Here is a 26,054-nt window from a genome sequence, read left to right as displayed (position 1 = left end):
CCCACTATCTAAGGTACAAGTGAAAAAGTCACGTGATCTGCTATTGTCAGGAAAAAGCAGGAACACGTGTATTACTCTTTTTGGCTGAGGGAATGGAGAGTGCATGCATATGCTTCTCTGTAACTTGAGCTGGGAAGGCCTAAGTGCATCTCACCGTCACTTCCTGCCAATCTCAGGTCCCACTCTGACCCCAGCTATGTACAGCATCACTGGAAGGGAGGCAGACACTGCAGGGGGAGGGGTGGGGGGAGTAAACTGAGACAGATTTACTAAAAGCTTCCTGGCCAGCAGTGCCCTCCAGGGCTGATTCGACAGGGAGCAAGGAGGGTGGGGTTAGCGAACATGCAGAGAGGTCGGTCTGTGCAGAGTGAGTTATGGAGCCCTGGAAATAGAGTCAAAGCTCCCATCTGTGCAGTCCTGAGTGCAGCAAGGCTGGGGTTACAGTGCTAACCTATCACAGTCTGTGGAACGGAGGCAGATGGAGATGAAGGGACCTGCCGAGGATCACAGGATGCATCATCTCAGGAATGAGGCCCATGATTATCATAAGCCTTCATGAACCTATGTCCCTATATTTGATCTCGGTGGATTGCTCTGAAGCCCCCATGAATTTCAACGTAGAAAACCACATCATGTGCAAAAATCAAAATCAAGCCCAGCACATACTTGGGTGAACATACCTTGCTAAGCCTCCCCACTTCAACATGGCCACCAGGCCAGGAGGCGTGGCTGAAAATGACCCTGCAAAACCTCCCCACTTCAACATGGCCGCCAGGCCAGGAGGCGTGGCTGAAAATAAGAGGGATGCCGCATCCCCTATTTTCGTTGACAGAAAATATTCACTGTATTTAAATCAAATGTTACAAAGAATGTTGTTCTCCACAAATTACGTAGGTAATATCACTAAAAAGACGCTTGGGTTCAAGCCATTAGATGTACGCATGAGTAATCTGAAAACAGATGTGCCTTGTTGGGTTTTCTAAAAGAATATTGAGATTTTAATATTGATCTGTCAAATTAACTACACCCATATTGTGAAGGCAAGTACATAGAGGTAAAAATAGAGTTACTTTTTCTAAGTCTGCATGTATACACCTTGAAGATATATATTACGTAAAGGTACACGTATAATTTATATGACTTAAGAAGATATAACTATCTTCAACGTACATATAGATGGTGTTAGGAATAGCACATACATTCATATAAATAAATATATATATATATATATATATATATATATATATACATACATACACACACACACACACATACATACATTTATATATACCTATATACGTACATATATACACCCAAGCTCCAAAGTAACCAACGTACAAGGAGCACTCGAATGGCAACATGCTCATGAAGAGCCTTTATGGTATACAATCCGCCGGCACCACGATGACTTTAAGCAGTACATATATACACATACATATATACATACACACACACACACACATATATATATTTCAAAGAACTTTGATCACTGCCGCCGCTCCACGTGTCCCGGGTGCCACCCAAGCGGTGGTGAGCTGCAACATGGATATCCACTCTGGCGAAGAGAATCAAAAGCCAAGAAATGGACGCACACACGGACTTTGGTAAAATACTTCTTTTAATGTGCGAACCTCCCGCACTAACAGATGCGTTTCGGCGTAAAGCCTTCCTTGATGTTGGTTATCACATTACTGCGAAATCATTTAATACAATCCTTTGTGTCACCGTGTTAATTACTAAACAGCAAAGATGGCTCACTGATATCGTTGTGATCACCGGAATCATGGTGGCCATCTTAAAAGGTGTTCAAAATAATACAGTGCATATTATAAGTGCAAACAATAAAGTGTAAAAAACAAAAATATCCAAAGATAATCGTCTCCAGAACATTCTGATTGGCCCAGGGACCTTTATTTCCCATGGGCCAATTAGTTTCCCACGGGAGTCAGACTCCTGCGGGAGCAATCGCTCTTTTTGACTGCCAGCAACGCCAGAAAAATGTTGCTGGCAGCCATTACAGCACTCAGGGACTTCATTCCCTGTCCCAAAGTTTGCGAAAAAATAATATATGGGGGCAGAGTAGAGGCCCAATGGGGGACCCCCCCCCATTGGGCCAAAAATGGAAATAAAACAGCAATTATCGCTGCAATCCTGCGGGACACCTGCTGGACCGTAAAACAAAAATAGCTGCTTTGTTTACTTTGAGGGAAGGGTATGCGCAGCCCATTATAGGCCCTGGAAGCCCAAAACGTATACAAAAGGGGGGGGGGGGTGGACATGCGTCTCCCATCCTCCAGCCTTGAAAGGCCCTTGGGACCCCATCGCCCAGAGCCGATTTACATATAATAATTTATATAATTAATCAGTGATGTCATTAATTATGTCATTTGAGATGCCATCAGTGATGTCATAATGGGTATTTTTACAAGTTCAACACCCTTTTTAAAACGTTAGTTTATTTTATGTTTTACTTTACAATGTAGTCTGCAACGAGTAGGCTATGTGTAGTTTTCCCTTGGGTAACGCTAAAGATTTCCACCTTATTTCCTTTTAATATGATAGTCCAATTCATAGCATAGCCTAAAGGTTGCTCTGAAACGGATCGGAGTTGATGAGGATGTTGCATTTACCTCTGTGACTTTTTGTAACATCATATGCAAGAATGATCAATCGCTAATGATTTAGGCCACACTTGAGTTGTTGGAACATCGGCTTCTCTCTGCATACAATAAGACCATCTTAGTAGACTGACGAGTAGAATATCCTCTGTTTCGACATCTATACAGGGGTTATAATAGATCAGGGTGTTGAGTGACTAATATAGAATCCACTTGGGTCTGTTCCTGACTTGCCATTCTGTTTCATTGTCAATATAATTTTTTATTGCAATTTTATTCTTGTTGTTGTTATGTCCCTTAATAGAGGGTCCTGCTGTTCGTAAGACTCTGGAGTTGGTAGAGTCGGTTCATACACAGTGACTTTAGGTAAGATCACTAAATAAAAGTTTTTATGCATGTGCGTGTACAAACGTGGTGGTGGCACACTTTGGTAACATAAGTGTATGGTTGTTTCTTCTTTCTTTTTTTCATTTCAGGATCGCCAGATCTTCCGATTAAGACAAATTGATTATGGTTGTTGCTTTAATGATTTATATAAAAAAATGTTTTGAGATTCTTCACAATTAAGCAGAGTGACTTGATACCAAGGTCCTGATGAATGCCCCGAACTACGTATTGTCAGCTAGGGCAGAAACATGTTAACCACCACACAGGGTATACATCCATAACCCTGTATCCTGTTACTTTTTAACTCTATCCAGTGGGACATTTGAATAAAGTTTATTAGTACCCACTGATATAGTTTTAGACTTACACATTACAATTTTTCTTTTTTCGCACTCTGTGTCTACACCTCTAAGGTGTGAATGAGGGGCACTCACGTGCTTGGTAAGAACACTCCCGCTCCTTCCCTAAGGGGAAGTTGAAGCCCACAATGGGTACCTTGCGGTCCCAGTGTGTTTGGAGGAACCCAGTGATGAAGCATGTTACCCTAGGGTGAGTGAGGGCTTACGTCCATTAACAGGTTATGCCCACCTGCACACACACACTGTTTTCTTTTTGCTTTTCATTTAATTTATGGTAAGTTCATTATCCTATATTTAGTGTGAGTTATATGTCATAAATTATGTCATAGAACATGTCATGAGTGATGTAATATATGAGGTCATGAGCAGTGCATTGTGGGGCCACAAGTTATAGTTAGCTCTGTTAACTATAACTCTGTGTTGTTTTTTTTAGAACAAAATGTTTTAACTTAGTCACTGACATATTCACCTAACTATATATATATATATATATATATATATATATATATATATATATATATATATATATATATATATATATATATATATATATACCTCCACCTCCTGTCCTCGCCGAAAAAACAGGTACCCACACCACTAGGATTCAGTTGGATTTTATTGTCTACTCGCTTTTATGGCATATCGTGTTTTGGCAGTCAATGCTGATATATATATATATATATATATACATGCATGTTGTGTATGTTGTGACTGGGGGTATAGCCAGTTATATATATCACCAGTTATGCACCCAATCACAACCCGTCGCATAAACAACCCTTCACACATAAACGGAACAAACATACCAAACTTTTATCATTAACGTACAGCATACAGCTTACATTTGTTTTGTTTAGTTTTGCGATTGAACAGAATCTCGGGAAGTTAGCAAGTTGTATGTGAGGGATGTAAGTGAGTTTGCTTATTTCGCTATAACACACTGATACACAAACACACGTGTCCCAGTATGTAAGTGTGTTTCAGTGTGTGGGTTTTTCTTCTCTAAGGAAAGCTCATGATTTCTGTATTAAAAGAAGGGGTTCAGTAAGTGTAGCTGGCAGCAGGCTTTATTTAATTCAAATCAAGATTTTTGGTCCATTTAACAAATTACTTGCGAGATGAAGGTCGAAAGAAAGACGATTTAAAAAGTAATAGATTAAAAAACATTTACAACGTTTTAATATAGGTGTCATCATATCAAGGGTTGCCATTTTAAAAAGAACATTCAAAGAATGTTCAACAATACCCTTAAATTGATTGTTCAGTGCATTAAGCTAAACTTTCCTGGGGTCAGCAGGTCTGGAAGAGATGCACAAAAAAAGCGGGTAAAGTTTTTAAGAATCGGTCCAGAATCCTAAAACATTTCATCGTCAGCCATCCTTAACTTGTGACAGGCACTCCTGCAAAGGAAGTCCTCGCCTTAAGCATAATAGTGGAAAGGGAGGAAAACTAGCTCTAAGTAACAACAGCTGAAGGGTAAGGAAGGATGGAAAAATTGGCAAAAACACAAACTAGATATAAAAAAAAAATCACTCTGTAAGAAAAACCCTCCTGTATTTGTTCTACCTGAAACTCCTAGGACCGCCCAACCTGTTCCAGGACAGGCTGCACACCAATGGGCTCATTCGGAGTAGGTGAATGGGTAGCCAATCAGATTGTTGTTGGCCACTCTTTCGACCAATCAAAGTAGTGTCACGTGGTAAGCCTTCTCTGGCTGACTCTAGGCAGCCAACCAGAAGAGCCTTTGCAGATTGCCCAAAACCAGCGCACAGGACAGTATTTCCGCAGGGCGCGGTGGGCCTTTGTGAAATGACTGTCTGCAGTTTGCCTTTTATTTTTAAGTCTGGTGTTAGCCAAGACCTTTTGTTTTCAATAGATATATGTACACCATACATGCTAATTAACAGGGGCTTTCAGACCACCTTCTTTATTCATTGGTCTGTTGAAACGTCCTTCACATTTGCTTCCAATCACCAGCGCATACAGCGTGGGGCGCAGGGCCAGCCCACTTCAGCCTCTGGCGCACCTGACTTTGAGTGACAGCATTCCGCCCTTTCACAATGTGCATATCTGCACAATAAGTAGTTCCCTTCAGGGCCAGGGAGTACCAGTTTATTGTGCACTTTTTCATAAAACTATATATATAGTTTGTCTTTTAGACAATGGTTGTTTGCATACATGGTGTGCTTTCGTTAAAAAAAAAAAAGAAACTACAAACAAAACAGGCTTTGGCAAAGCCAAAAGGTAATCAGCCACTGCACAATCTATTGCCTTTGCCAATGTTTGTTTATTTAGCCCATAGTCAGGAGAAGTGGGTCCCATTTAACTGCCAGATTCACGGTTTGATGTGTATCCAGGTACCCTGCAGTCATTTCACTCAGACTTGGGATCTCTTGCCTCTCTCCCTCCCCAAACCTTCAGAGAATGAGTTCAGGGAGGACTGATCCTTCAGCCTTCCCAGCCCGGGTCACTGCCCTCACAGCCGAATCACACCTCCCCAGGAGAGCACCCCTCGGCTCGAGAAGAAAGGATTCCAGGAAGATTCCATCTGTATCATGTCCACTTGCAAGAATAAAGCATCCCTCATCCACCACACCCAAGAAATAAAGCATCCCTCATCCGCTACTTCCATGAATAAAGCATCCCTCATTCCCCACTTCCAAGAATAAAGCATCCCTCATCCACCACTTTCAAGAATAAAGCATCCCTCATCCACCACTTCCAAGAATAAAGCATCCCTCATCTGCTACTACCATGAATAAAGCATCCCTCATCCATCACTTTCAAGAATAAAGCATCCCTCATCCACCACACCCAAGAAATAAAGCATCCCTCATCCACCGGTTCCAAGAAATAAAGCACCCCTCATCCACCACACCCAAGAAATAAAGCATCCCTCATCCACCACACCCAAGAAATAAAGTATCCCTCATCCACCACTTCCAAGAATAAAGCATCCCTCATCTGCTACTTCCATGAATAAAGCATCCCTCATCCACCACTTCCAAGAATAAAGCATCCCTCATCTGCTACTTCCATGAATAAAGCATCCCTCATCTGCTACTTCCATGAACAAAGCATCCCTCATCCGCTACTTCCATGAATAAAGCATCCCTCATTCACCACTTCCAAGAATAAAGCATCCGTCATCCACCACTTTCAAGAATAAAGCATCCCTCATCCACCACTTCCAAGAATAAAGCATCCCTCATCTGCTACTTCCATGAATAAAGCATCCCTCATCCACCACTTCCAAGAATAAAGCATCCCTCATCTGCTACTTCCATGAATAAAGCATCCCTCATCTGCTACTTCCATGAACAAAGCATCCCTCATCCGCTACTTCCATGAATAAAGCATCCCTCATCCACCACTTCCAAGAATAAAGCATCCCTCATCTGCTACTTCCATGAATAAAGCATCCCTCATCTGCTACTTCCATGAACAAAGCATCCCTCATCCGCTACTTCCATGAATAAAGCATCCCTCATTCACCACTTCCAAGAATAAAGCATCCGTCATCCACCACTTTCAAGAATAAAGCATCCCTCATCCACCACTTCCAAGAATAAAGCATCCCTCATCTGCTACTACCATGAATAAAGCATCCCTCATCCATCACGTTCAAGAATAAAGCATCCCTCATCCACCACACCCAAGAAATAAAGCATCCCTCATCCACCGGTTCCAAGAAATAAAGCATCCCTCATCCACCACACCCAAGAAATAAAGCATCCCTCATCCACCACACCCAAGAAATAAAGTATCCCTCATCTACCACTTCCAAGAATAAAGCATCCCTCATCTGCTACTTCCATGAATAAAGCATCCCTCATCCAACACTTCCAAGAATAAAGCATCCCTCATGTGCTACTTCCATGAATAAAGCATCCCTCATCTGCTACTTCCATGAATAAAGCATCCCTCATCCATCACTTTCAAGAATAAAGCATCCCTCATCCACCACTTCCAAGAATAAAGCATCCCTCATCCACCACACCCAAGAAATAAAGCATCTCTGATTCCACCACTTCCAAGAGATAAAGCATCCCTCACCCACCACCCCCAAGAAATAAAGCATCCCACATCCACCACCCCCAAGAAATAAAGCATCCCTCACCCACCACCCCCAAGAAATAAAGCATCCCACATCCACCACACCCAAGAAATAAAGCATCACTCATCCACCGGTTCCAAGAAATAAAGCATCCCTCATCCACCACACCCAAGAAATAAAGTATCCCTCATCCACCACTTCCAAGAATAAAGCATCCCTCATCTGCTACTACCATGAATAAAGCATCCCTCATCCATCACTTCCAAGAATAAAGCATCCCTCATCCACCACACCCAAGAGATAAAGCATCCCTCATCCACCACACCCAAGAAATAAAGCATCCCTCATCCACCACACCCAAGAAATAAAGTATCCCTCATCCACCATTTCCAAGAATAAAGCATCCCTCAGCTGCTACTTCCATGAATAAAGCATCCCTCATCCACCACTCCCAAGAAATAAAGCATCCCTCATCCACCACACCCAAGAAATAAAGCATCCCTCATCCACCACACCCAAGAAATAAAGCATCCCACATCTGCCACGCCCAAGAGATAAAGCATCCCTCATCCACCACACCCAAGAAATAAAGCATCCCTCATCCACCACACCCAAGAAATAAAGCATCCCTCATCCACCACATCCAAGAGATACAGCATCCCTCATCCATCACACCCAAGAAATAAAGCATCCCTCATCCACACCACACCCAAGAAATAAAGCATCCCTCATCCACCACACCCAAGAAATAAAGCATCCCTCATCCGCTACACCCAAGAAATGAAGCATCCCTCATCTGACACCCCCAAGAATAAAGCATCCCACATCTGCCACGCCCAAGAGATAAAGCATCCCTCATCCACCACACCCAAGAAATAAAGCATCCCTCATCCACCACACCCAAGAAATAAAGCATCCCTCATCCACCACATCCAAGAGATACAGCATCCCTCATCCATCACACCCAAGAAATAAAGCATCCCTCATCCACACCACACCCAAGAAATAAAGCATCCCTCATCCACCACACCCAAGAAATAAAGCATCCCTCATCCGCTACACCCAAGAAATGAAGCATCCCTCATCTGACACCCCCAAGAATAAAGCATCCCTCATCTGCCACACCCAAGAAATGAAGCATCCCTCATCTGCCACGCCCAAGAATAAAGCATCCCTCATCAGCTACTTCCATGAATAAAGCATCCCTCATCCACCACTCCCAAGAAATAAAGCATCCCTCATCCACCACACCCAAGAAATAAAGCATCCCACATCCACCACACCCAAGAGATAAAGCATCCCTCATCCACCACACCCAAGAGATAAAGCATCCCTCATCCACCACATCCAAGAGATACAGCATCCCTCATCCATCACACCCAAGAAATAAAGCAACCCACATCTGCCAAGCCCAAGAGATAAAGCATCCCTCATCCACCACCCCCAAGAAATAAAGCATCCCACATCCACCACACCCAAGAAATAAAGCATCCCTCATCCACCACACCCAAGAAATAAGGCATCCCTCATCCGCCACACCCAAGAAATGAAGCATCCCTCATCCACCACACCCATGAGATAAAGCATCCCTCATCCACCACACCCAAGAGATAAAGCATCCCTCATCCACCACACCCAAGAAATAAAGCATCCCTCATCCACCACACCCAAGAAATAAAGCATCCCTCATCTGCCACGCCCAAGAATAAAGCATCCCTCATCAGCTACTTCCATGAATAAAGCATCCCTCATCCACCACTTCCAAGAAATAAAGCATCCCTCATCCACCACACCCAAGAGATAAAGCATCCCTCATCAGCTACTTCCATGAATAAAGCATCTCTCATCCACCACTTCCAAGAATATAGCATCCCTCATCTGCCACACCCAAGAATAGAGCATTCCCTGATCCACCCCACCCAAGAATAAAGCATCCCTCATCCACCAATTCCAAGAAATTAAGCATCCCTCATCTGCCACATCCATGAAATAAAGCATCCCTCATCCACCACTTCCAAGAAATAATGCATCCCTCATCTGCCCCTTCCATGAAATAAAGCATCCCTCATCTGCCACACCCAAGAATAAAGCATCCCTGATCCACCCCACCCTAGAAAAAAGGATCCCCCATCTGCCACATCCATGAAATAAAGCATCCCTCATCCACCACTTCCAAGAAATAATGCATCCCCTCATCTGCCCCTTCCATGAAATAAAGCATCCCTCATCTGCCCCTTCCATGAAATAAATTAAACCGCATCTATCACTTCCTAGAATAACGCATTCCTCTTCCATCACTTCCACGAAATAAAGCATCCCTCACCCACCACACCCTGAGAAGAACCATTCTCTCCTCTACTGCATTCAAGAAAAAAAATCACTCAAGAAAAAACCCTCTTCTTCCAAGCTCAGTGGGTGGGTGGGCACAAATCTACTAGGATGAGGGAGGAAAGCATCCCTCCCCTACCACAACCATGCATAGACCAAGCCCTCATCCACCAAATCCAGAGGGACCAACCCCGGAGAGGGACCATACCCTCATCCACCACATCCAGAGAGGGACCAACCACCAGAGAAGGACCAACCCCTCGTCCACCACATCCAGAGAGGGACCAAACCCTCGTCCACCAAATCCAGAGGGACCACCCCCGCAGAGAGACCATACCCTCATCCACCACATCCAGAGAGGGACCAACCACCAGAGAGGGACCAAACCCTCGTCCACCACATCCAGAGAGACCAACCTCTCGTCCATCACATCCAGAGAGGGACCAACCCGTCGTCCACAACATCCAGAGAGGGACCAAACCCTCGTCCACAACATCCAGAGAGGGACCAACCCCTCGTCCACCACATCAAGAGAGGGACCAACCCCTCGTCCACCAAATCCAGAGGGACCAACCTTGGAGAGGGACCATACCCTCATCCACCACATCCAGAGAGAGACCAACCCTTCGTCCATCACATCCAGAGAGGGACCAACCCCTCGTCCCCCAAATCCAGAGGGACCAACCCCGGAGAGGGACCAAACACTCATCCAGAGAGTGACCAACCACCAGAGAGGATCATACCCTCATCCACCCCATCCAGAGAGGGACCAACCACCAGAGAGGGACCAAAGCCTTGTCCACCACATCCAGATCCAGAGAGGGACCAACCCTTCGTCCACCACATCCAGAGAGGGACCAACCCCTCGTCCACCACATCCAGAGAGGGACTAACCACCAGAGAGAGACCAACCCCTCGTCCACCACATTCAGCGAGACACCAAACCCTCGTCCACCACATCCAGAGAGGGACCGACCCCTCGTCCACCACATCCAGAGAGGGACCAACCCCTCATCCACCACATGCAGAGAGGGACCAACCCCTCATCCACCATATCCAGAGAGGGACCAACCCCTCGTCCACCACATCCAGAGAGAGACCAAACCCTCGTCCATCACATCCAGAGAGAGACCAAACCCTTGTCCACCACATCCAAAGAGGGACCAAACCCTCGTCCACCACATCCAGAAAGAGACCTAGCCCTCGTCCACCACATCCAGAGAGAGACCAACCCCTCGTCCACCACATCCAGAGAGGGACCGACCTCTCGTCCACCACATCTAGAGAGAGAGAGAGACCAACCCCTCATCCACCACATCTAGAGAGGGACCAAACCCTTGTCCACCACATCCAGAGAGGGACCAATCCCATGTCATCACATCCAGAGAGTGACCAACCCCTCGTGCACCACATCCAGAGAGGGACCAAACCCTCATCCACCACATCCAGAGAAGGACCAAACCCTCGTCCACCACATCCAGAGAAGGACCAAACCCTCATCCACCACATCCAGAGAGGGACCGACCGCTGGTCCATCACATCCAGAGAGGGGCCAAGCCCTCGCCCACCACATCCAGAGAGGGACCGACCCCTCATCTGTCACGTACAGAGAGGGACCAACCTCTCGTCCACCACATCCAGAGAGGGATGAACCCCTCGTTCATCACATCCAGAGAGGGACCAACCCCTCGTCCACCACATCCAGAGAGAGACCAACCCCTCGTCCACCACATCCAGAGAGAGACCAACCCTCGTCCACCACATCCAGAGAGGGACCAAGCCCTCGTCCACCACATCCAGAGCGGGACGAACCCCTCGTCCACCACATCCAGAGAGAGACCAACCCTCGTCTACCACATCCAGAGAGGGACCAAGCCCTCGTCCACCACATCCAGAGCGGGACAAACCCCTCGTCCACCACATCCAGAGAGAGATCAACCCTCATCCACCACATCCAGAGCGGGACCGACCCCTCGTCCACCACATCCAAGAATCGACCCTACTTTGTGTATTACACCCAGGATCGAGTGCATCCTTAATTCACCCCATTCAAGGAGGGGGCAGTCCCTCATCCACCACTGCCATGAGGGGTCTAACACCTCGTGTACCACAGCCAGTAAAGAGCGCACCCCTCATTTACCACACTCAAGGAGGGAGTAATACCCACCGCACCGAGTGAGGGGCCAAGCCGACATCCACCACTGCCTTGGAAAGGAGCATTCCTCGCCTACTGCACCCAAGACATAAATGACCACTCCAGTACCGCAGTCGGTAGGTGGTGGGGGAGCAGGTATCTACCACACCTGGAGGTAAAGACTCCCTCACCTACCACACCCAAGAGAGACCCCATCCCTCATCCGGCGCACCCACCCCTCATCCAGCAGATGCGGGAGGGACAGACCCCTGCCATACCCAGGAAGGCACCAAGCCCTGGCCTGCTCTGCCCTGTGTCCCGGGGTGAGCCGGGCGGGATGGGGGTTCAGGGAGGGGGGCCCCCTTACCTTACAGCCGAACATCAGGGACAGGGTCTTCTGGCTGCAGATGACTTTGCACTGGCACAGGAGAGGCGAGAGGCAGCGCAGCCTCCCGAGCGGGGGGGACATGCCTCCCAGCCCCATGGCGGAGGGGGGGCATTGAGGGGTGCACCCCCTGCAGGGGGCCTGGCCTATCACAGCAGGCGTCCCGCGGGAGATCCGCGAACCCGAACCCCCGTCTCTGCACTGCTGGGAGCTGTCCAGCCCCCAGGGGGCGCTTACTTGGGCTGGGGGGCCCTCACCCTCTCCCCGGACATCCTCAGCTGGAGTCCTGCTTGTGTCCTTCCAGTGATCTCCCACACTCCATCCCTCCACCCCTCCCTACCTCCCCCCACCCTCCACCGGGGAAGCTGCCAGCTCAGGAGAATCTGGACCAATCGGCAGCGGGGCCGCGGCCATTGGAGCTCGAAGGGTACCATAAAACCCAGAAGAGAGGCGGCGAGGAGGGGATGGAGAGGGCCAGAGGGGAGAGGGCAGGAGGGGGGGGGGGAGTGGCAAGGGGAGGGAAGAGTGGGAATAGGAGAGAGAGAAGGAGAAAAAGTATTGGAGAAGAAACATAGGAGGGCATTGGAAGGTGGGAGGGTGGGGGGGAGAGAGAGGTGGGAGACAGGAGACATATGGGAGAGAATCAGTGCAGAGACGCGAGATAGGAGGGAAAGTGAGAGAGTGAGAGAGAGTTAGGGAGAGAGACAGAGAGAGAGAGGACAGAGAGAGAGAGAGAGAGTGAGAAAGAGATAGAGGGAGAAAGAGAGAGGGAGAAAGAGAGAGAGGAAGAGAGAGAGAGGAAGGGAGAAAGAGAGAGAGAGAGAGAGAAAGAAAGAGCGGAAGAGAGAGATGGAGAGAGAAAGAGAAGGAGAGAGAGAGAGAGTAAGGGAGAGATAGCGAGAGGAAGAGAGAGAGAGAGAGAGATAGCGAGAGCAAGAGAGGGGAAGAGAGAGAGATAGAGAGGGAGAGGAACTAAGAGAGAGACAGGGCGAGAGAGGGAAAGGAAGAGAGAGGAAGAAAGAGACAGAGGGAGAGAGGAAGGGAGAGAGAGAGAGGGGGAGCGAGAGAGAGCAAATGAAAGAGAAGAGAAAGAGGGAGAAAGAGAGTGTGAGAGAGGTAGAGAGAGAGAGAGAGGGGGGGTAAAAGTGAGGCGAAGGCGGCGGTAGACGGGACGAGTGTGGAGAGGGAGGGTGGGGAGGGGCAGGGTAAGTGAGGCAGCAGACTGTGCCCCCCGCCCCCCACGCCCTCCCCCTTCCTTTCCTCCGTTCAATCAGTGCCCTTCCCCAGGGGCCTGTCTCGGTCTCAGCTGCACAGACAGAAGCTCAGAGGCCATAAAACGCCCCAGACCAGCCCCACCGCCCCGCTGATGGTGGGGAGGGCATTGGGGAGGGCATGGGGGAGGAAGTGGGAAGGGGCAGAAAGGTTAGGTCGATAGGAAAGCGGCGTGTGGGGCGTGCACTGTACTAGGATAAGTGTACAACAGAAACAAACGCAAGACTCAATCCGGTCACAAGAGGAGAGAGAGACAGCGGAAAGACGGGAAGCATTCTGTGAACACAGAGGGCAGAGACACCTGCAGGTCACACTGAAGGCACACTGAATCCTGTCACCGCAGAGAGCAGAGACACCTGCAGGTCACACTGAATCCTGTCACCACAGACAGTAAAGACACGGGCAGGTCACACTGAAGGCACACTGAATCCTGTCACACCAGACAGCAAAGACACCTGCAAATCACACTCAAGTCACACTGAAGTCACACCGAATCCTGTCACCGCAGACAGCAAAGACACCTCTAGGTCCCACTGAACCCTGTCATCAAAGACTGACAGACAGCAAAGACACCTGCAAGTCGCACTGAAGTCACACTGAATCCTGTCACCGCAGAGAGCAGAGACATCTGCAAGTCACTCTGAATCCTGTCACCACAGACAGTAAAGACACGGGCAGGTCACACTGAAGTCACACTGAATCCTGTCACACCAGACAGCAAAGACACCTGCAAATCACACTCAAGTCACACTGAAGTCACACCGAATCCTGTCACCGCAGACAGCAAAGACACCTCTAGGTCCCACTGAACCCTGTCATCAAAGACTGACAGACAGCAAAGACACCTGCAAGTCGCACTGAAGTCACACTGAACTCTGTCAACACAGACCACACAGACATCTAAAGCCACACTGAATCCTGTCACCACAGAAAGCAGAGACACCTGCAAGTCACTCTGAATCATGTCACCTCAGACAGCAAAGACACCTCTAGGTCCCACTGAATCCTGTCACCACAGACAGCAAAGACACCTGTAGGTCCCACTGAAGTCTCACTGAATCCTGTCACTACAGACAGCAGAGATATCTGCAAGTCACTCTGAATCCTGTCACCACAGACAGCAAAGACACCTTAGGTCACACTGAAGTCACACTGGATCCTGTCACCATAGGCAGCAGAGACATCTGCAAGACACTCTGAATCATGTCACCACAGACAACAAAGACACAGGCAGAGCACACTGAAGTCACACTGAATCCTGTCACCACAGACAGCAAAGACACCTGTAGGTCACTCTGAATCCTGTCACCACATACAGCAAAGACACCTGCAAGTCACACTGAATCCTGTCATCACAGACTGACAAAAAGCAAAGACACCTGCAAGTCACACTGAAGTCACACTGAATCCTGTCACCACAGACAGCAGAGACATCTGCAAGTCACACCGAATCCTGCCAACACAGAGAGTAAAGACATCTGCAAGTCACACTGAAGGCACACTGAATCCTGTCACCACAGACAGCAAAGACACCTGAAAGTCACACCGAATCCTGCCAACACAGAGAGCAAAGACATCTGCAAGTCACACTGAATTCTGTCAACACAGAGAGTAAAGACATCTGCAAGTCACACTGAATTCTGACAACACAGAGAGTAAAGACACCTGCAAGTCACACTGAATTCTGTCAACACAGAGAGTAAAGACATCTGCAAGTCACACTGAATTCTGACAACACAGAGAGCAAAGACACCTGCAAGTCACACTGAATTCTGTCATCACAGACTGACAAAAAGCAAAGACACCTGCCAGTCACACTGAATTCTGTCAACACAGAGAGCAAAGACATCTGCAAGTCACACTGAATTCTGTCAACACAGAGAGTAAAGACATCTGCAAGTCACACTGAATTCTGTCAACACAGAGAGTAAAGACATCTGCAAGTCACACTGAATTCTGACAACACAGAGAGCAAAGACACCTGCAAGTCACACTGAATTCTGTCATCACAGACTGACAAAAAGCAAAGACACCTGCAAGTCACACTGAAGTCACACTGAATCCTGTCACCACAGACAGCAGAGACACCTGCAAGTCACTCTGAATCCTGTCACCAGAGAGCAGAGACACCTGCAAGTCACACCGAAGTCACACCGAATCCTGTCACCACAGACAGCAAAGACACCTGTAGGTCCCACTGAAGTCTCACTGAATCCTGTCACTACAGACAGCAGAGACATCTGCAAGTCACTCTGAATCCTGTCACCACAGACAGCAAAGACACCTGTAGGTCACACTGAAGTCACACTGGATCCTGTCACCACAGGCAGCAGAGACATCTGCAAGACACTCTGAATCCTGTCACCACAGACAACAAAGACACAGGCAGGGCACACTGAATCCTGTCACCACATAGAGCAAAGACACCTGCAAGTCACACTGAATCATGTCACCAGAGAGCAGAGACACCTGCAAGTCACACTGACGTCACACTGAATCCTGTCACCACATACAGCAAAGACACCTGCAAGTCACACTGAATCCTGTCATCACAGACTGACAAAAAGCAAAGACACCTGCAAGTCACACTGAAGTCACACTGAATCCTGTCACCACAGGCAGCAGAGACATCTGCAAGACACTCTGAATCCGTCACCACAGACAACAAAGACACAGGCAGGGCACACTGAAGTCACACTGAATCCTGTCACCACAGACAGCAAAGACACCTGTAGGTCACACTGAATCCTGTCACCACATACAGCAAAGACACCTGCAAGTCACACTGAATCCTGTCATCACAGACTGACAAAAAGCAAAGACACCTGCAAGTCACACTGAAGTCACACTGAATCCTGTCACCACAGACAGCAGAGACATCTGCAAGTCACTCTGAATCCTGTCATCACAGTGAGCAAAGACATCTGCAAGTCACACTGAAGGCTCAATGAACCCTGTCATCACAGACAGCAAAGACACCTGAAAGTCACACCGAATCCTGCCAACACAGAGAGCAAAGTCATCTGCAAGTCACACTGAAGGCGCAATGAACCCTGTCATCACAGACAGCAAAGACACCTGAAAGTCACACCGAATCCTGCCAACACAGAGAGCAAAGACATCTGCAAATCACACTGAATTCTGTCAACACAGAGAGTAAAGACATCTGCAAGTCACACTGAATTCTGACAACACAGAGAGCAAAGACACCTGAAAGTCACACTGAAGTCACATTGAGTTCTGTCAACACACAGAGAGCAAAGACACCTGCAAGTCACACTGAAGGCACACTGAATCCTGTCACCACAGGCAGCAGAGACATCTGCAAGACACTCTGAATCCTGTCACCACAGACAACAAAGACACAGGCAGGGCACACTGAATCCTGTCACCACAGACAGCAAAGACACCTGAAAGTCACACCGAATCCTGCCAACACAGAGAGCAAAGACATCTGCAAGTCACACTGAATCCTGTCACCACAGAGAGCAAAGACACCTGCAAGTCACACTGAAGTCTCACTGAATCCTGTCACCAAAGGGAAAGGGCTCATTCAATCAGCAAAAGGACGCAATAAAACGGAGGGGCACCAGCGTAGGGATAGCACTAAGGAACCTCAAAACAAAAGCAGTCGGCCGAAGCTTCACACCCCTGCTGCAAGTGCTACAGGCAAAACTAACATCGGCCCTGACCTACGGTAGCGAATGCCTCCGAGGAAGGGACGCCCAGCAACTGAACAACACAATAGCGAAGGCCATGAGAATAACCTTCAGCTTGCCCAACTATACTTCCCAGGCACAAATCAGGCTGGAATTTGGCCTGAGAAACCAAATTCTAGAGCGTATGGGTGCCTATGCCAAAAGATGGCACAAGATACAGAGAGGGGAACCCACAAGCCTAAATTACCACCTATGGAAAGAGATGGAAAGTAAAAGCAAGAGCGCGGCTGCGCTATATCTTAATCACTCCTTAAATTCCTTGAGTCTTCAAGAAGCCTGGATGAGCAGCGGATCTCATAACACCTTTAAACTACTAGTTAACAAATCAGTCAGATCTACGTCGTTAATTAATGACAAAGCAAGCCTAGCAACCCGGGCCCATGGCTGGACTGTCATTCAAAGCTACACAACCAGCCTCTGCCAAAGCTACCTAGGAGTCGGGTTTACCAGGCGCACAAAGGAGAAGTTCCTACGTCTACGGCTGGGCCAACTTCCAGTACAAAACCATCTCCCCCCATGGATAAGACCCAAGGAAACTATCAACTGCCGAGTTTGTGGGACCTCAAAGGAAGACATCCTGCATCTACTATGTACCTGCAAAGGTCTGGACGAAGAGCGCAGATCCCTTCTAAAAAAGCACTTCAACAGGCTGGGCACAAGAACACGCCGGCAGGCAGTAAAGGCCTGCTTGGACGGAACGAACATTCAATTAGCATGCCACGTCGTCAAATTCTTGGACAAAGCAGAAAAGAAACAAGAATAACAGAGGGCGAAAACAGGCCGACGCCAACTAATGAAGTGAAACCCAAAACTGATAAGGAATCATTTCTCTTGACACGGGTAATGGCCCGACATCAGAACGGTAAAATAGGACACAATAAGACTGCAGGGGACTGTTATGCCCCAATAGACCCAGCTATAAATATTATAGTTCGGCCAACATCCTGGCGCAAATCAAATATATAATCTTTCTTTTTTTTCTGTATTCATTATAACTACTCATTTTTTTATTTGAAGCCAACTTTGTTGTATATACATATCTGTCATTTTATCTTTTAAATACCAATTGTATTTAACTTATGGTTTTTATATGTTAACAATTGCAATGGTTTTAAGTAACTGAGCAATAAAGACTTCTTCTTCTTCTTCTTCTGTCACCACAGACAGCAAAGACACCTGAAAGTCACACCGAATCCTGCCAACACAGAGAGCAAAGACATCTGCAAGTCACACTGAATCCTGTCACCACAGAGAGCAAAGACACCTGCAAGTCACACTGAAGTCTCACTGAATCCTGTCACCACAGACAGCACAGACACCTTCAAGTCACACTTATTTCTCCCACTACAAAGAGCAAACCATCTGCAAAGCGTGCTGCATTCTTTCAGCGGAGACAAGAGCTGGACAGTGTGTCTGTAAACATCACAGAGAGCACAAGCTCTGCATGACACACTGCATTCAGTGACAGAAACAGGACACACTGCTGCTGGTTTATGCTGCATCCTATCAGTAGACAGAACCGACACAACAGCAGAATGCACTGCATGAGACAGCTGCAAGGTACTCTGCATTCTGTCAGCAGAGGCAGCGGCGGGGGCTACAAGACGTGCCCCGGAGAGCAGAAACAGCTGCCAGACCCCCCCCCCCCCCCCAGAGAGAGCACAGACGTCTACAAGGTGTGCAGCATTGTGTCATCCCAGAGAGAGGAAACATCTGCTGGACACGCTCCACCCTGCACAGAGAGAAAGAAGAAACAGCTGCAAGAGACGCTGCATTCAAATACCAGAGAGAGCAAAGGCGGCTGCAAGAGAAGCTGCATTCAAATACCAGAGAGAGCAAAGGAGGCTGCAAGAGACGCTGCATTCAAATACCAGAGAGAGCAAAGGAGGCAGCAAGAGACGCTGCATTCAAATACCAGAGAGACCAAAGGAGGCTGAAAGAGACGCTGCATTCAAATACCAGAGAGAGCAAAGGAGGCTGCAAGAGACTCTGCATTCAAATACCAGAGAGAGCAAAGGAGGCTGCAAGAGACGCTGCATTCAAATACCAGAGAGAGCAAAGGAAGCTGCAAGATACGGTGCATTCAAATACCAGAGAGAGCAAAGGAGGCTGCAAGAGACGCTGCATTCAAATACCAGAGAGAGCAAAGGAGGCTGCAAGAGACTCTGCATTCAAATACCAGAGAGAGCAAAGGAGGCTGCAAGATACGCTGCATTCAAATACCAGAGAGAGCAAAGGAAGCTGCAAGATACGCTGCATTCAAATACCAGAGAGAGCGAAGGAGGCTGCAAGAGACGCTGCATTCAAATACCAGAGAGAGCAAAGGAGGCTGCAAGAGACGCTGCATTCAAATACCAGAGAGAGCGAAGGAGGCTGCAAGAGACGCTGCATTCAAATACCAGAGAGAGCAATGGAGGCGGCAAGAGACGCTGCATTCAAATACCAGAGAGAGCAAAGGAGGCTGCAAGAGACGCTGCATTCAAATACCAGAGAGAGCAAAGGAGGCGGCAAGAGACGCTGCATTCAAATACCAGAGAGAGCAAAGGAGGCGGCAAGAGACGCTGCATTCAAATACCAGAGAGAGCAAAGGAGGCTGCAAGAGGCGCTGCATTCAAATACCAGAGAGAGCGAAGGCGGCTGCAAGAGACACTGCATTCAAATACCAGAGAGAGCAAAGGAGGCTGCAGGATACGCTGCATTCAAATACCAGAGAGAGCAAAGAGGCTGCAAGAGACGCTGCATTCAAATACCAGAGAGAGCAAAGGAGGCTGCAAGAGACGCTGGATTCAAATACCAGAGAGAGCAAAGAGGCTGCAAGAGACACTGCATTCAAATACCAGAGAGAGCAAAGGAGGCTGCAAGAGACCCTACATTCAAATACCAGAGAGAGCAACGGGAGCTGCAAGAGACGCTGCATTCAAATACCAGAGAGAGCAAAGGAAGCTGCAAGAGACGCTGCATTCAAATACCAGAGAGAGCAAAGGAGGCTGCAAGAGACGCTACATTCAAATACCAGAGAGAGCAACGGGAGCTGCAAGAGACGCTGCATTCAAATACCAGAGAGAGCAAAGGAGGCTGCAAGAGGCGCTGGATTCAAATACCAGAGAGAGCAAAGGAAGCTGCAAGAGATGCTGCATTCAAATAGCAGAGAGAGCAAAGGAAGCTGCATTCAAATACCAGAGAGAGCAAAGGAGGCTGCAAGAGACGCTGCATTCAAATACCAGAGAGAGCAAAGGAAGCTGCAAGAGACGCTGCATTCAAATACCAGAGAGAGCAAAGGAGGCTGCAAGAGGCGCTGCATTCAAATACCAGAGAGAGCAAAGGAGGCTGCAAGAGACGCTGCATTCAAATACCAGAGAGAGCAAAGGAGGCTGCAAGAGACGCTGCATTCAAATACCAGAGAGAGCAAAGGAGGCTGCAAGAGACGTTGCATTCAAATACCAGAGAGAGCAAAGGAGGCTGCAAGAGACGCTGCATTCAAATACCAGAGAGAGCAAAGGAGGCTGCAAGATACGCTGCATTCAAATACCAGATACAGCAAAGGAGGCTGCTAGAGACGCTGCATTCAAATACCAGAGAGGGCAAAGGAAGCTGCAAGATACTCTGCATTCAAATACCAGAGAGAGTAAAGGAGGCTGCAAGAGACGCTGCATTCAAATACCAGAGAGAGCAAAGGAAGCTGCAAGATACTCTGCATTCAAATACCAGAGAGAGCAAAGGAAGCTGCAAGAGACGCTACATTCAAATACCAGAGAGAGCAACGGGAGCTGCAAGAGACGCTGCATTCAAATACCAGAGAGAGCAAAGGAGGCTGCTAGAGACGCTGCATTCAAATACCAGAGAGAGCAAAGGAGGCTGCAAGAGACGCTGCATTCAAATGCCAGAGAGAGCAAAGGAAGCTGCAAGAGACGCTGCATTCAAATACTAGAGAGCAAAGGAGGCTGCAAGAGACGCTGCATTCAAATACCAGAGAGAGCAAAGGAGGCTGCAAGAGACGCTGCATTCAAATACCAGAGAGAGCAAAGGAGGCTGCAAGAGACGCTTCATCCAAATACCAGAGAGAGCAAAGGAGGCTGCAAGAGACGCTGCATTCAAATACCAGAGAGAGCAAAGGAGGCTGCAAGAGACGCTGCATTCAAATACCAGAGAGAGCAAAGGAAGCTGCAAGAGACACTGCATTCAAATTCCAGAGAGAGCAAAGGTGGCTGCAAGATACGCTGCATTCAAATACCAGAGAGAGCAAAGGAGGATGCAAGAGACGCTTCATCCAAATACCAGAGAGAGCAAAGGAGGCTGCAAGAGACGCTGCATTCAAATACCAGAGAGAGCAAAGGAGGCTGCAAGAGACGCTGCATTCAAATACCAGAGAGAGCAAAGGTGGCTGCAAGAGACGCTGCATTCAAATACCAGAGAGAGCAAAGGAGGCTGCAAGAGACGCTGCATTCAAATACCAGAGAGAGCAAAGGAAGCTGCAAGAGACGCTGCATTCAAATACCAGAGAGAGCAAAGGAGGCGGCAAGAGACGCTGCATTCAAATACCAGAGAGAGCAAAGGAGGCGGCAAGAGACGCTGCATTCAAATACCAGAGAGAGCAAAGGAAGCTGCAAGAGACGCTGCATTCAAATACCAGAGAGAGCAAAGGAGGCTGCAAGAGACGCTGCATTCAAATACCAGAGAGAGCAAAGGTGGCTGCAAGAGACGCTGCATTCAAATACCAGATAGAGCAAAGGAGGCTGCAAGAGACGCTGCATTCAAATACCAGAGAGAGCAAAGGAAGCTGCAAGAGACGCTGCATTCAAATACCAGAGAGAGCAAAGGAGGCTGCAAGAGACGCTGCATTCAAATACCAGAGAGAGCAAAGGAGGCTGCAAGAGACGCTGCATTCAAATACCAGAGAGAGCAAAGGAGGCTGCAAGAGACTCTGCATTCAAATACCAGAGAGAGCAAAGGAGGCTGCAAGATACGCTGCATTCAAATACCAGAGAGAGCAAAGGAAGCTGCAAGATACGCTGCATTCAAATACCAGAGAGAGCGAAGGAGGCTGCAAGAGACGCTGCATTCAAATACCAGAGAGAGCAAAGGAGGCTGCAAGAGACGCTGCATTCAAATACCAGAGAGAGCAAAGGAGGCAGCAAGAGACGCTGCATTCAAATACCAGAGAGACCAAAGGAGGCTGAAAGAGACGCTGCATTCAAATACCAGAGAGAGCAAAGGAGGCTGCAAGAGACTCTGCATTCAAATACCAGAGAGAGCAAAGGAGGCTGCAAGAGACGCTGCATTCAAATACCAGAGAGAGCAAAGGAAGCTGCAAGATACGGTGCATTCAAATACCAGAGAGAGCAAAGGAGGCTGCAAGAGACGCTGCATTCAAATACCAGAGAGAGCAAAGGAGGCTGCAAGAGACTCTGCATTCAAATACCAGAGAGAGCAAAGGAGGCTGCAAGATACGCTGCATTCAAATACCAGAGAGAGCAAAGGAAGCTGCAAGATACGCTGCATTCAAATACCAGAGAGAGCGAAGGAGGCTGCAAGAGACGCTGCATTCAAATACCAGAGAGAGCAAAGGAGGCTGCAAGAGACGCTGCATTCAAATACCAGAGAGAGCAAAGGAGGCAGCAAGAGACGCTGCATTCAAATACCAGAGAGAGCAAAGGAGGCTGCAAGAGACGCTTCATCCAAATACCAGAGACAGCAAAGGAGGCTGCAAGAGACGCTGCATTCAAATACCAGAGAGAGCAAAGGAGGCTGCAAGAGACGCTGCATTCAAATACCAGAGAGAGCAATGGAGGCGGCAAGAGACGCTGCATTCAAATACCAGAGAGAGCAAAGGAGGCTGCAAGAGACGCTGCATTCAAATACCAGAGAGAGCAAAGGAGGCGGCAAGAGACGCTGCATTAAAATACCAGAGAGAGCAAAGGAGGCGGCAAGAGACGCTGCATTCAAATACCAGAGAGAGCAAAGGAGGCTGCAAGAGGCGCTGCATTCAAATACCAGAGAGAGCGAAGGCGGCTGCAAGAGACACTGCATTCAAATACCAGAGAGAGCAAAGGAGGCTGCAAGAGACGCTGGATTCAAATACCAGAGAGAGCAAAGAGGCTGCAAGAGACACTGCATTCAAATACCAGAGAGAGCAAAGGAGGCTGCAAGAGACCCTACATTCAAATACCAGAGAGAGCAACGGGAGCTGCAAGAGACGCTGCATTCAAATACCAGAGAGAGCAAAGGAAGCTGCAAGAGACGCTGCATTCAAATACCAGAGAGAGCAAAGGAGGCTGCAAGAGACGCTACATTCAAATACCAGAGAGAGCAACGGGAGCTGCAAGAGACGCTGCATTCAAATACCAGAGAGAGCAAAGGAAGCTGCAAGAGACGTTGCATTCAAATACCAGAGAGAGCAAAGGAAGCTGCATTCAAATACCAGAGAGAGCAAAGGAGGCTGCAAGAGACGCTGCATTCAAATACCAGAGAGAGCAAAGGAAGCTGCAAGAGACGCTGCATTCAAATACCAGAGAGAGCAAAGGAGGCTGCAAGAGGCGCTGCATTCAAATACCAGAGAGAGCAAAGGAGGCTGCAAGAGACGCTGCATTCAAATACCAGAGAGAGCAAAGGAGGCTGCAAGAGACGCTGCATTCAAATACCAGAGAGAGCAAAGGAGGCTGCAAGAGACGTTGCATTCAAATACCAGAGAGAGCAAAGGAGGCTGCAAGAGACGCTGCATTCAAATACCAGAGAGAGCAAAGGAGGCTGCAAGATACGCTGCATTCAAATACCAGATACAGCAAAGGAGGCTGCTAGAGACGCTGCATTCAAATACCAGAGAGGGCAAAGGAAGCTGCAAGATACTCTGCATTCAAATACCAGAGAGAGTAAAGGAGGCTGCAAGAGACGCTGCATTCAAATACCAGAGAGTGCAAAGGAAGCTGCAAGATACTCTGCATTCAAATACCAGAGAGAGCAAAGGAAGCTGCAAGAGACGCTACATTCAAATACCAGAGAGAGCAACGGGAGCTGCAAGAGACGCTGCATTCAAATACCAGAGAGAGCAAAGGAGGCTGCTAGAGACGCTGCATTCAAATACCAGAGAGAGCAAAGGAGGCTGCAAGAGACGCTGCATTCAAATGCCAGAGAGAGCAAAGGAAGCTGCAAGAGACGCTGCATTCAAATACTAGAGAGCAAAGGAGGCTGCAAGAGACGCTGCATTCAAATACCAGAGAGAGCAAAGGAGGCTGCAAGAGACGCTGCATTCAAATACCAGAGAGAGCAAAGGAGGCTGCAAGAGACGCTTCATCCAAATACCAGAGAGAGCAAAGGAGGCTGCAAGAGACGCTGCATTCAAATACCAGAGAGAGCAAAGGAGGCTGCAAGAGACGCTGCATTCAAATACCAGAGAGAGCAAAGGAAGCTGCAAGAGACACTGCATTCAAATTCCAGAGAGAGCAAAGGTGGCTGCAAGATACGCTGCATTCAAATACCAGAGAGAGCAAAGGAGGATGCAAGAGACGCTTCATCCAAATACCAGAGAGAGCAAAGGAGGCTGCAAGAGACGCTGCATTCAAATACCAGAGAGAGCAAAGGAGGCTGCAAGAGACGCTGCATTCAAATACCAGAGAGAGCAAAGGTGGCTGCAAGAGACGCTGCATTCAAATACCAGAGAGAGCAAAGGAGGCTGCAAGAGACGCTGCATTCAAATACCAGAGAGAGCAAAGGAAGCTGCAAGAGACGCTGCATTCAAATACCAGAGAGAGCAAAGGAGGCGGCAAGAGACGCTGCATTCAAATACCAGAGAGAGCAAAGGAGGCGGCAAGAGACGCTGCATTCAAATACCAGAGAGAGCAAAGGAAGCTGCAAGAGACGCTGCATTCAAATACCAGAGAGAGCAAAGGAGGCTGCAAGAGACGCTGCATTCAAATACCAGAGAGAGCAAAGGTGGCTGCAAGAGACGCTGCATTCAAATACCAGATTGTCAAGAATTCCTGTCATACAAGGGAAACACGCCCTTATGTAAACAGGAGAGCTGTTACATAACTCAAGGGAAACACGCCCTTATGTAAACAGGAGAGCTGTTACATAACTCAAGGGAAACACGCCCTTATGTAAACAGGAGAGCTGTTACATAACTCAAGGGAAACACGCCCTTATGTAAACAGGAGAGCTGTTACATAACTCAAGGAAAACACGCCCTATAAAGGGAGGAACCGGGAGGTACAAGGCTGTCGGATATTGTGTTTACACCGACGTACCTGCTTCGTGAAGAGCAGTGTTCCGGAGTGGTGCTCCAGTAAGGCAAGAACGGAGGTAGGTCGAGTCGTTACTCCCTGGGCCGTGTCTTGCCCCATCGTCACCTGTGAAGGACCAGGAAGCTCTACCGGTCAACCATTGAGCTTCGCTTTTTGACTCGGCTGAGTCCAAGCGCAGTGGCGCTTTTGCTGGTTGGAGTCGTAACTCCCAGCCCGACCAGAGACACAGGGACTGCCAGCTGTAACGCACACCAGGAGGTGTTTGCCGCGTTACAGACTCGGAAGTCCACAGGATCGATCGAGCGGCTGCTCTCGGTTCAGTCTTCTTGCTTGTGATTGGGGTATCGGTGACGCATCACCAGGAGGTGACTCCGCGTCCCGGTGCAGTCTGAGGAAGAGGTTGAGCGGCTGCTCCCTTCAGGTAGAGACCCCGGCTGGGTGTTTCCCTGACTCCTCGATTCTCCCCAACACTCTTCGTGCCCCTCACAGCCTACCGATTGGCATTGTCGGCCATTTCATTTCTGCCCTCTGTTGGCATACGCCGGGATCGGCGTATAT

At 48.2% G+C, this 26,054-nt stretch overlaps 1 protein-coding gene across 9 annotated transcripts in view; it reads right to left on the bottom strand.

The window, feature by feature from the left end:
• DLG4 (discs large MAGUK scaffold protein 4) overlaps positions 1 to 26,054 on the bottom strand; it is an 863,469-nt gene that overhangs the window by 325,136 nt on the left and 512,279 nt on the right. For 2 of the 9 annotated variants that reach the window (XM_085639538.1, XM_085639543.1), the window contains exon 1: positions 12,251 to 12,557. The exons of the other annotated variants lie outside the window; for them this stretch is intronic. In XM_085639538.1, coding sequence (XP_085495664.1) covers positions 12,251 to 12,367 — 117 coding nt within the window. In that variant the 5' untranslated portion in view covers positions 12,368 to 12,557. Of the gene's footprint in view, positions 1 to 12,250; positions 12,558 to 26,054 lie in introns of those variants that run through there. 9 annotated transcript variants of the gene reach the window in all.

Source organism: Triturus cristatus, chromosome 12, assembly GCF_964204655.1.
Source record: "Triturus cristatus chromosome 12, aTriCri1.1, whole genome shotgun sequence".
Lineage (NCBI taxonomy): Eukaryota > Metazoa > Chordata > Amphibia > Caudata > Salamandridae > Triturus > Triturus cristatus.
The sequence above is the reverse complement of the archived record's forward strand: the minus strand, read 5'-3'. Positions and strand labels throughout refer to the sequence as shown.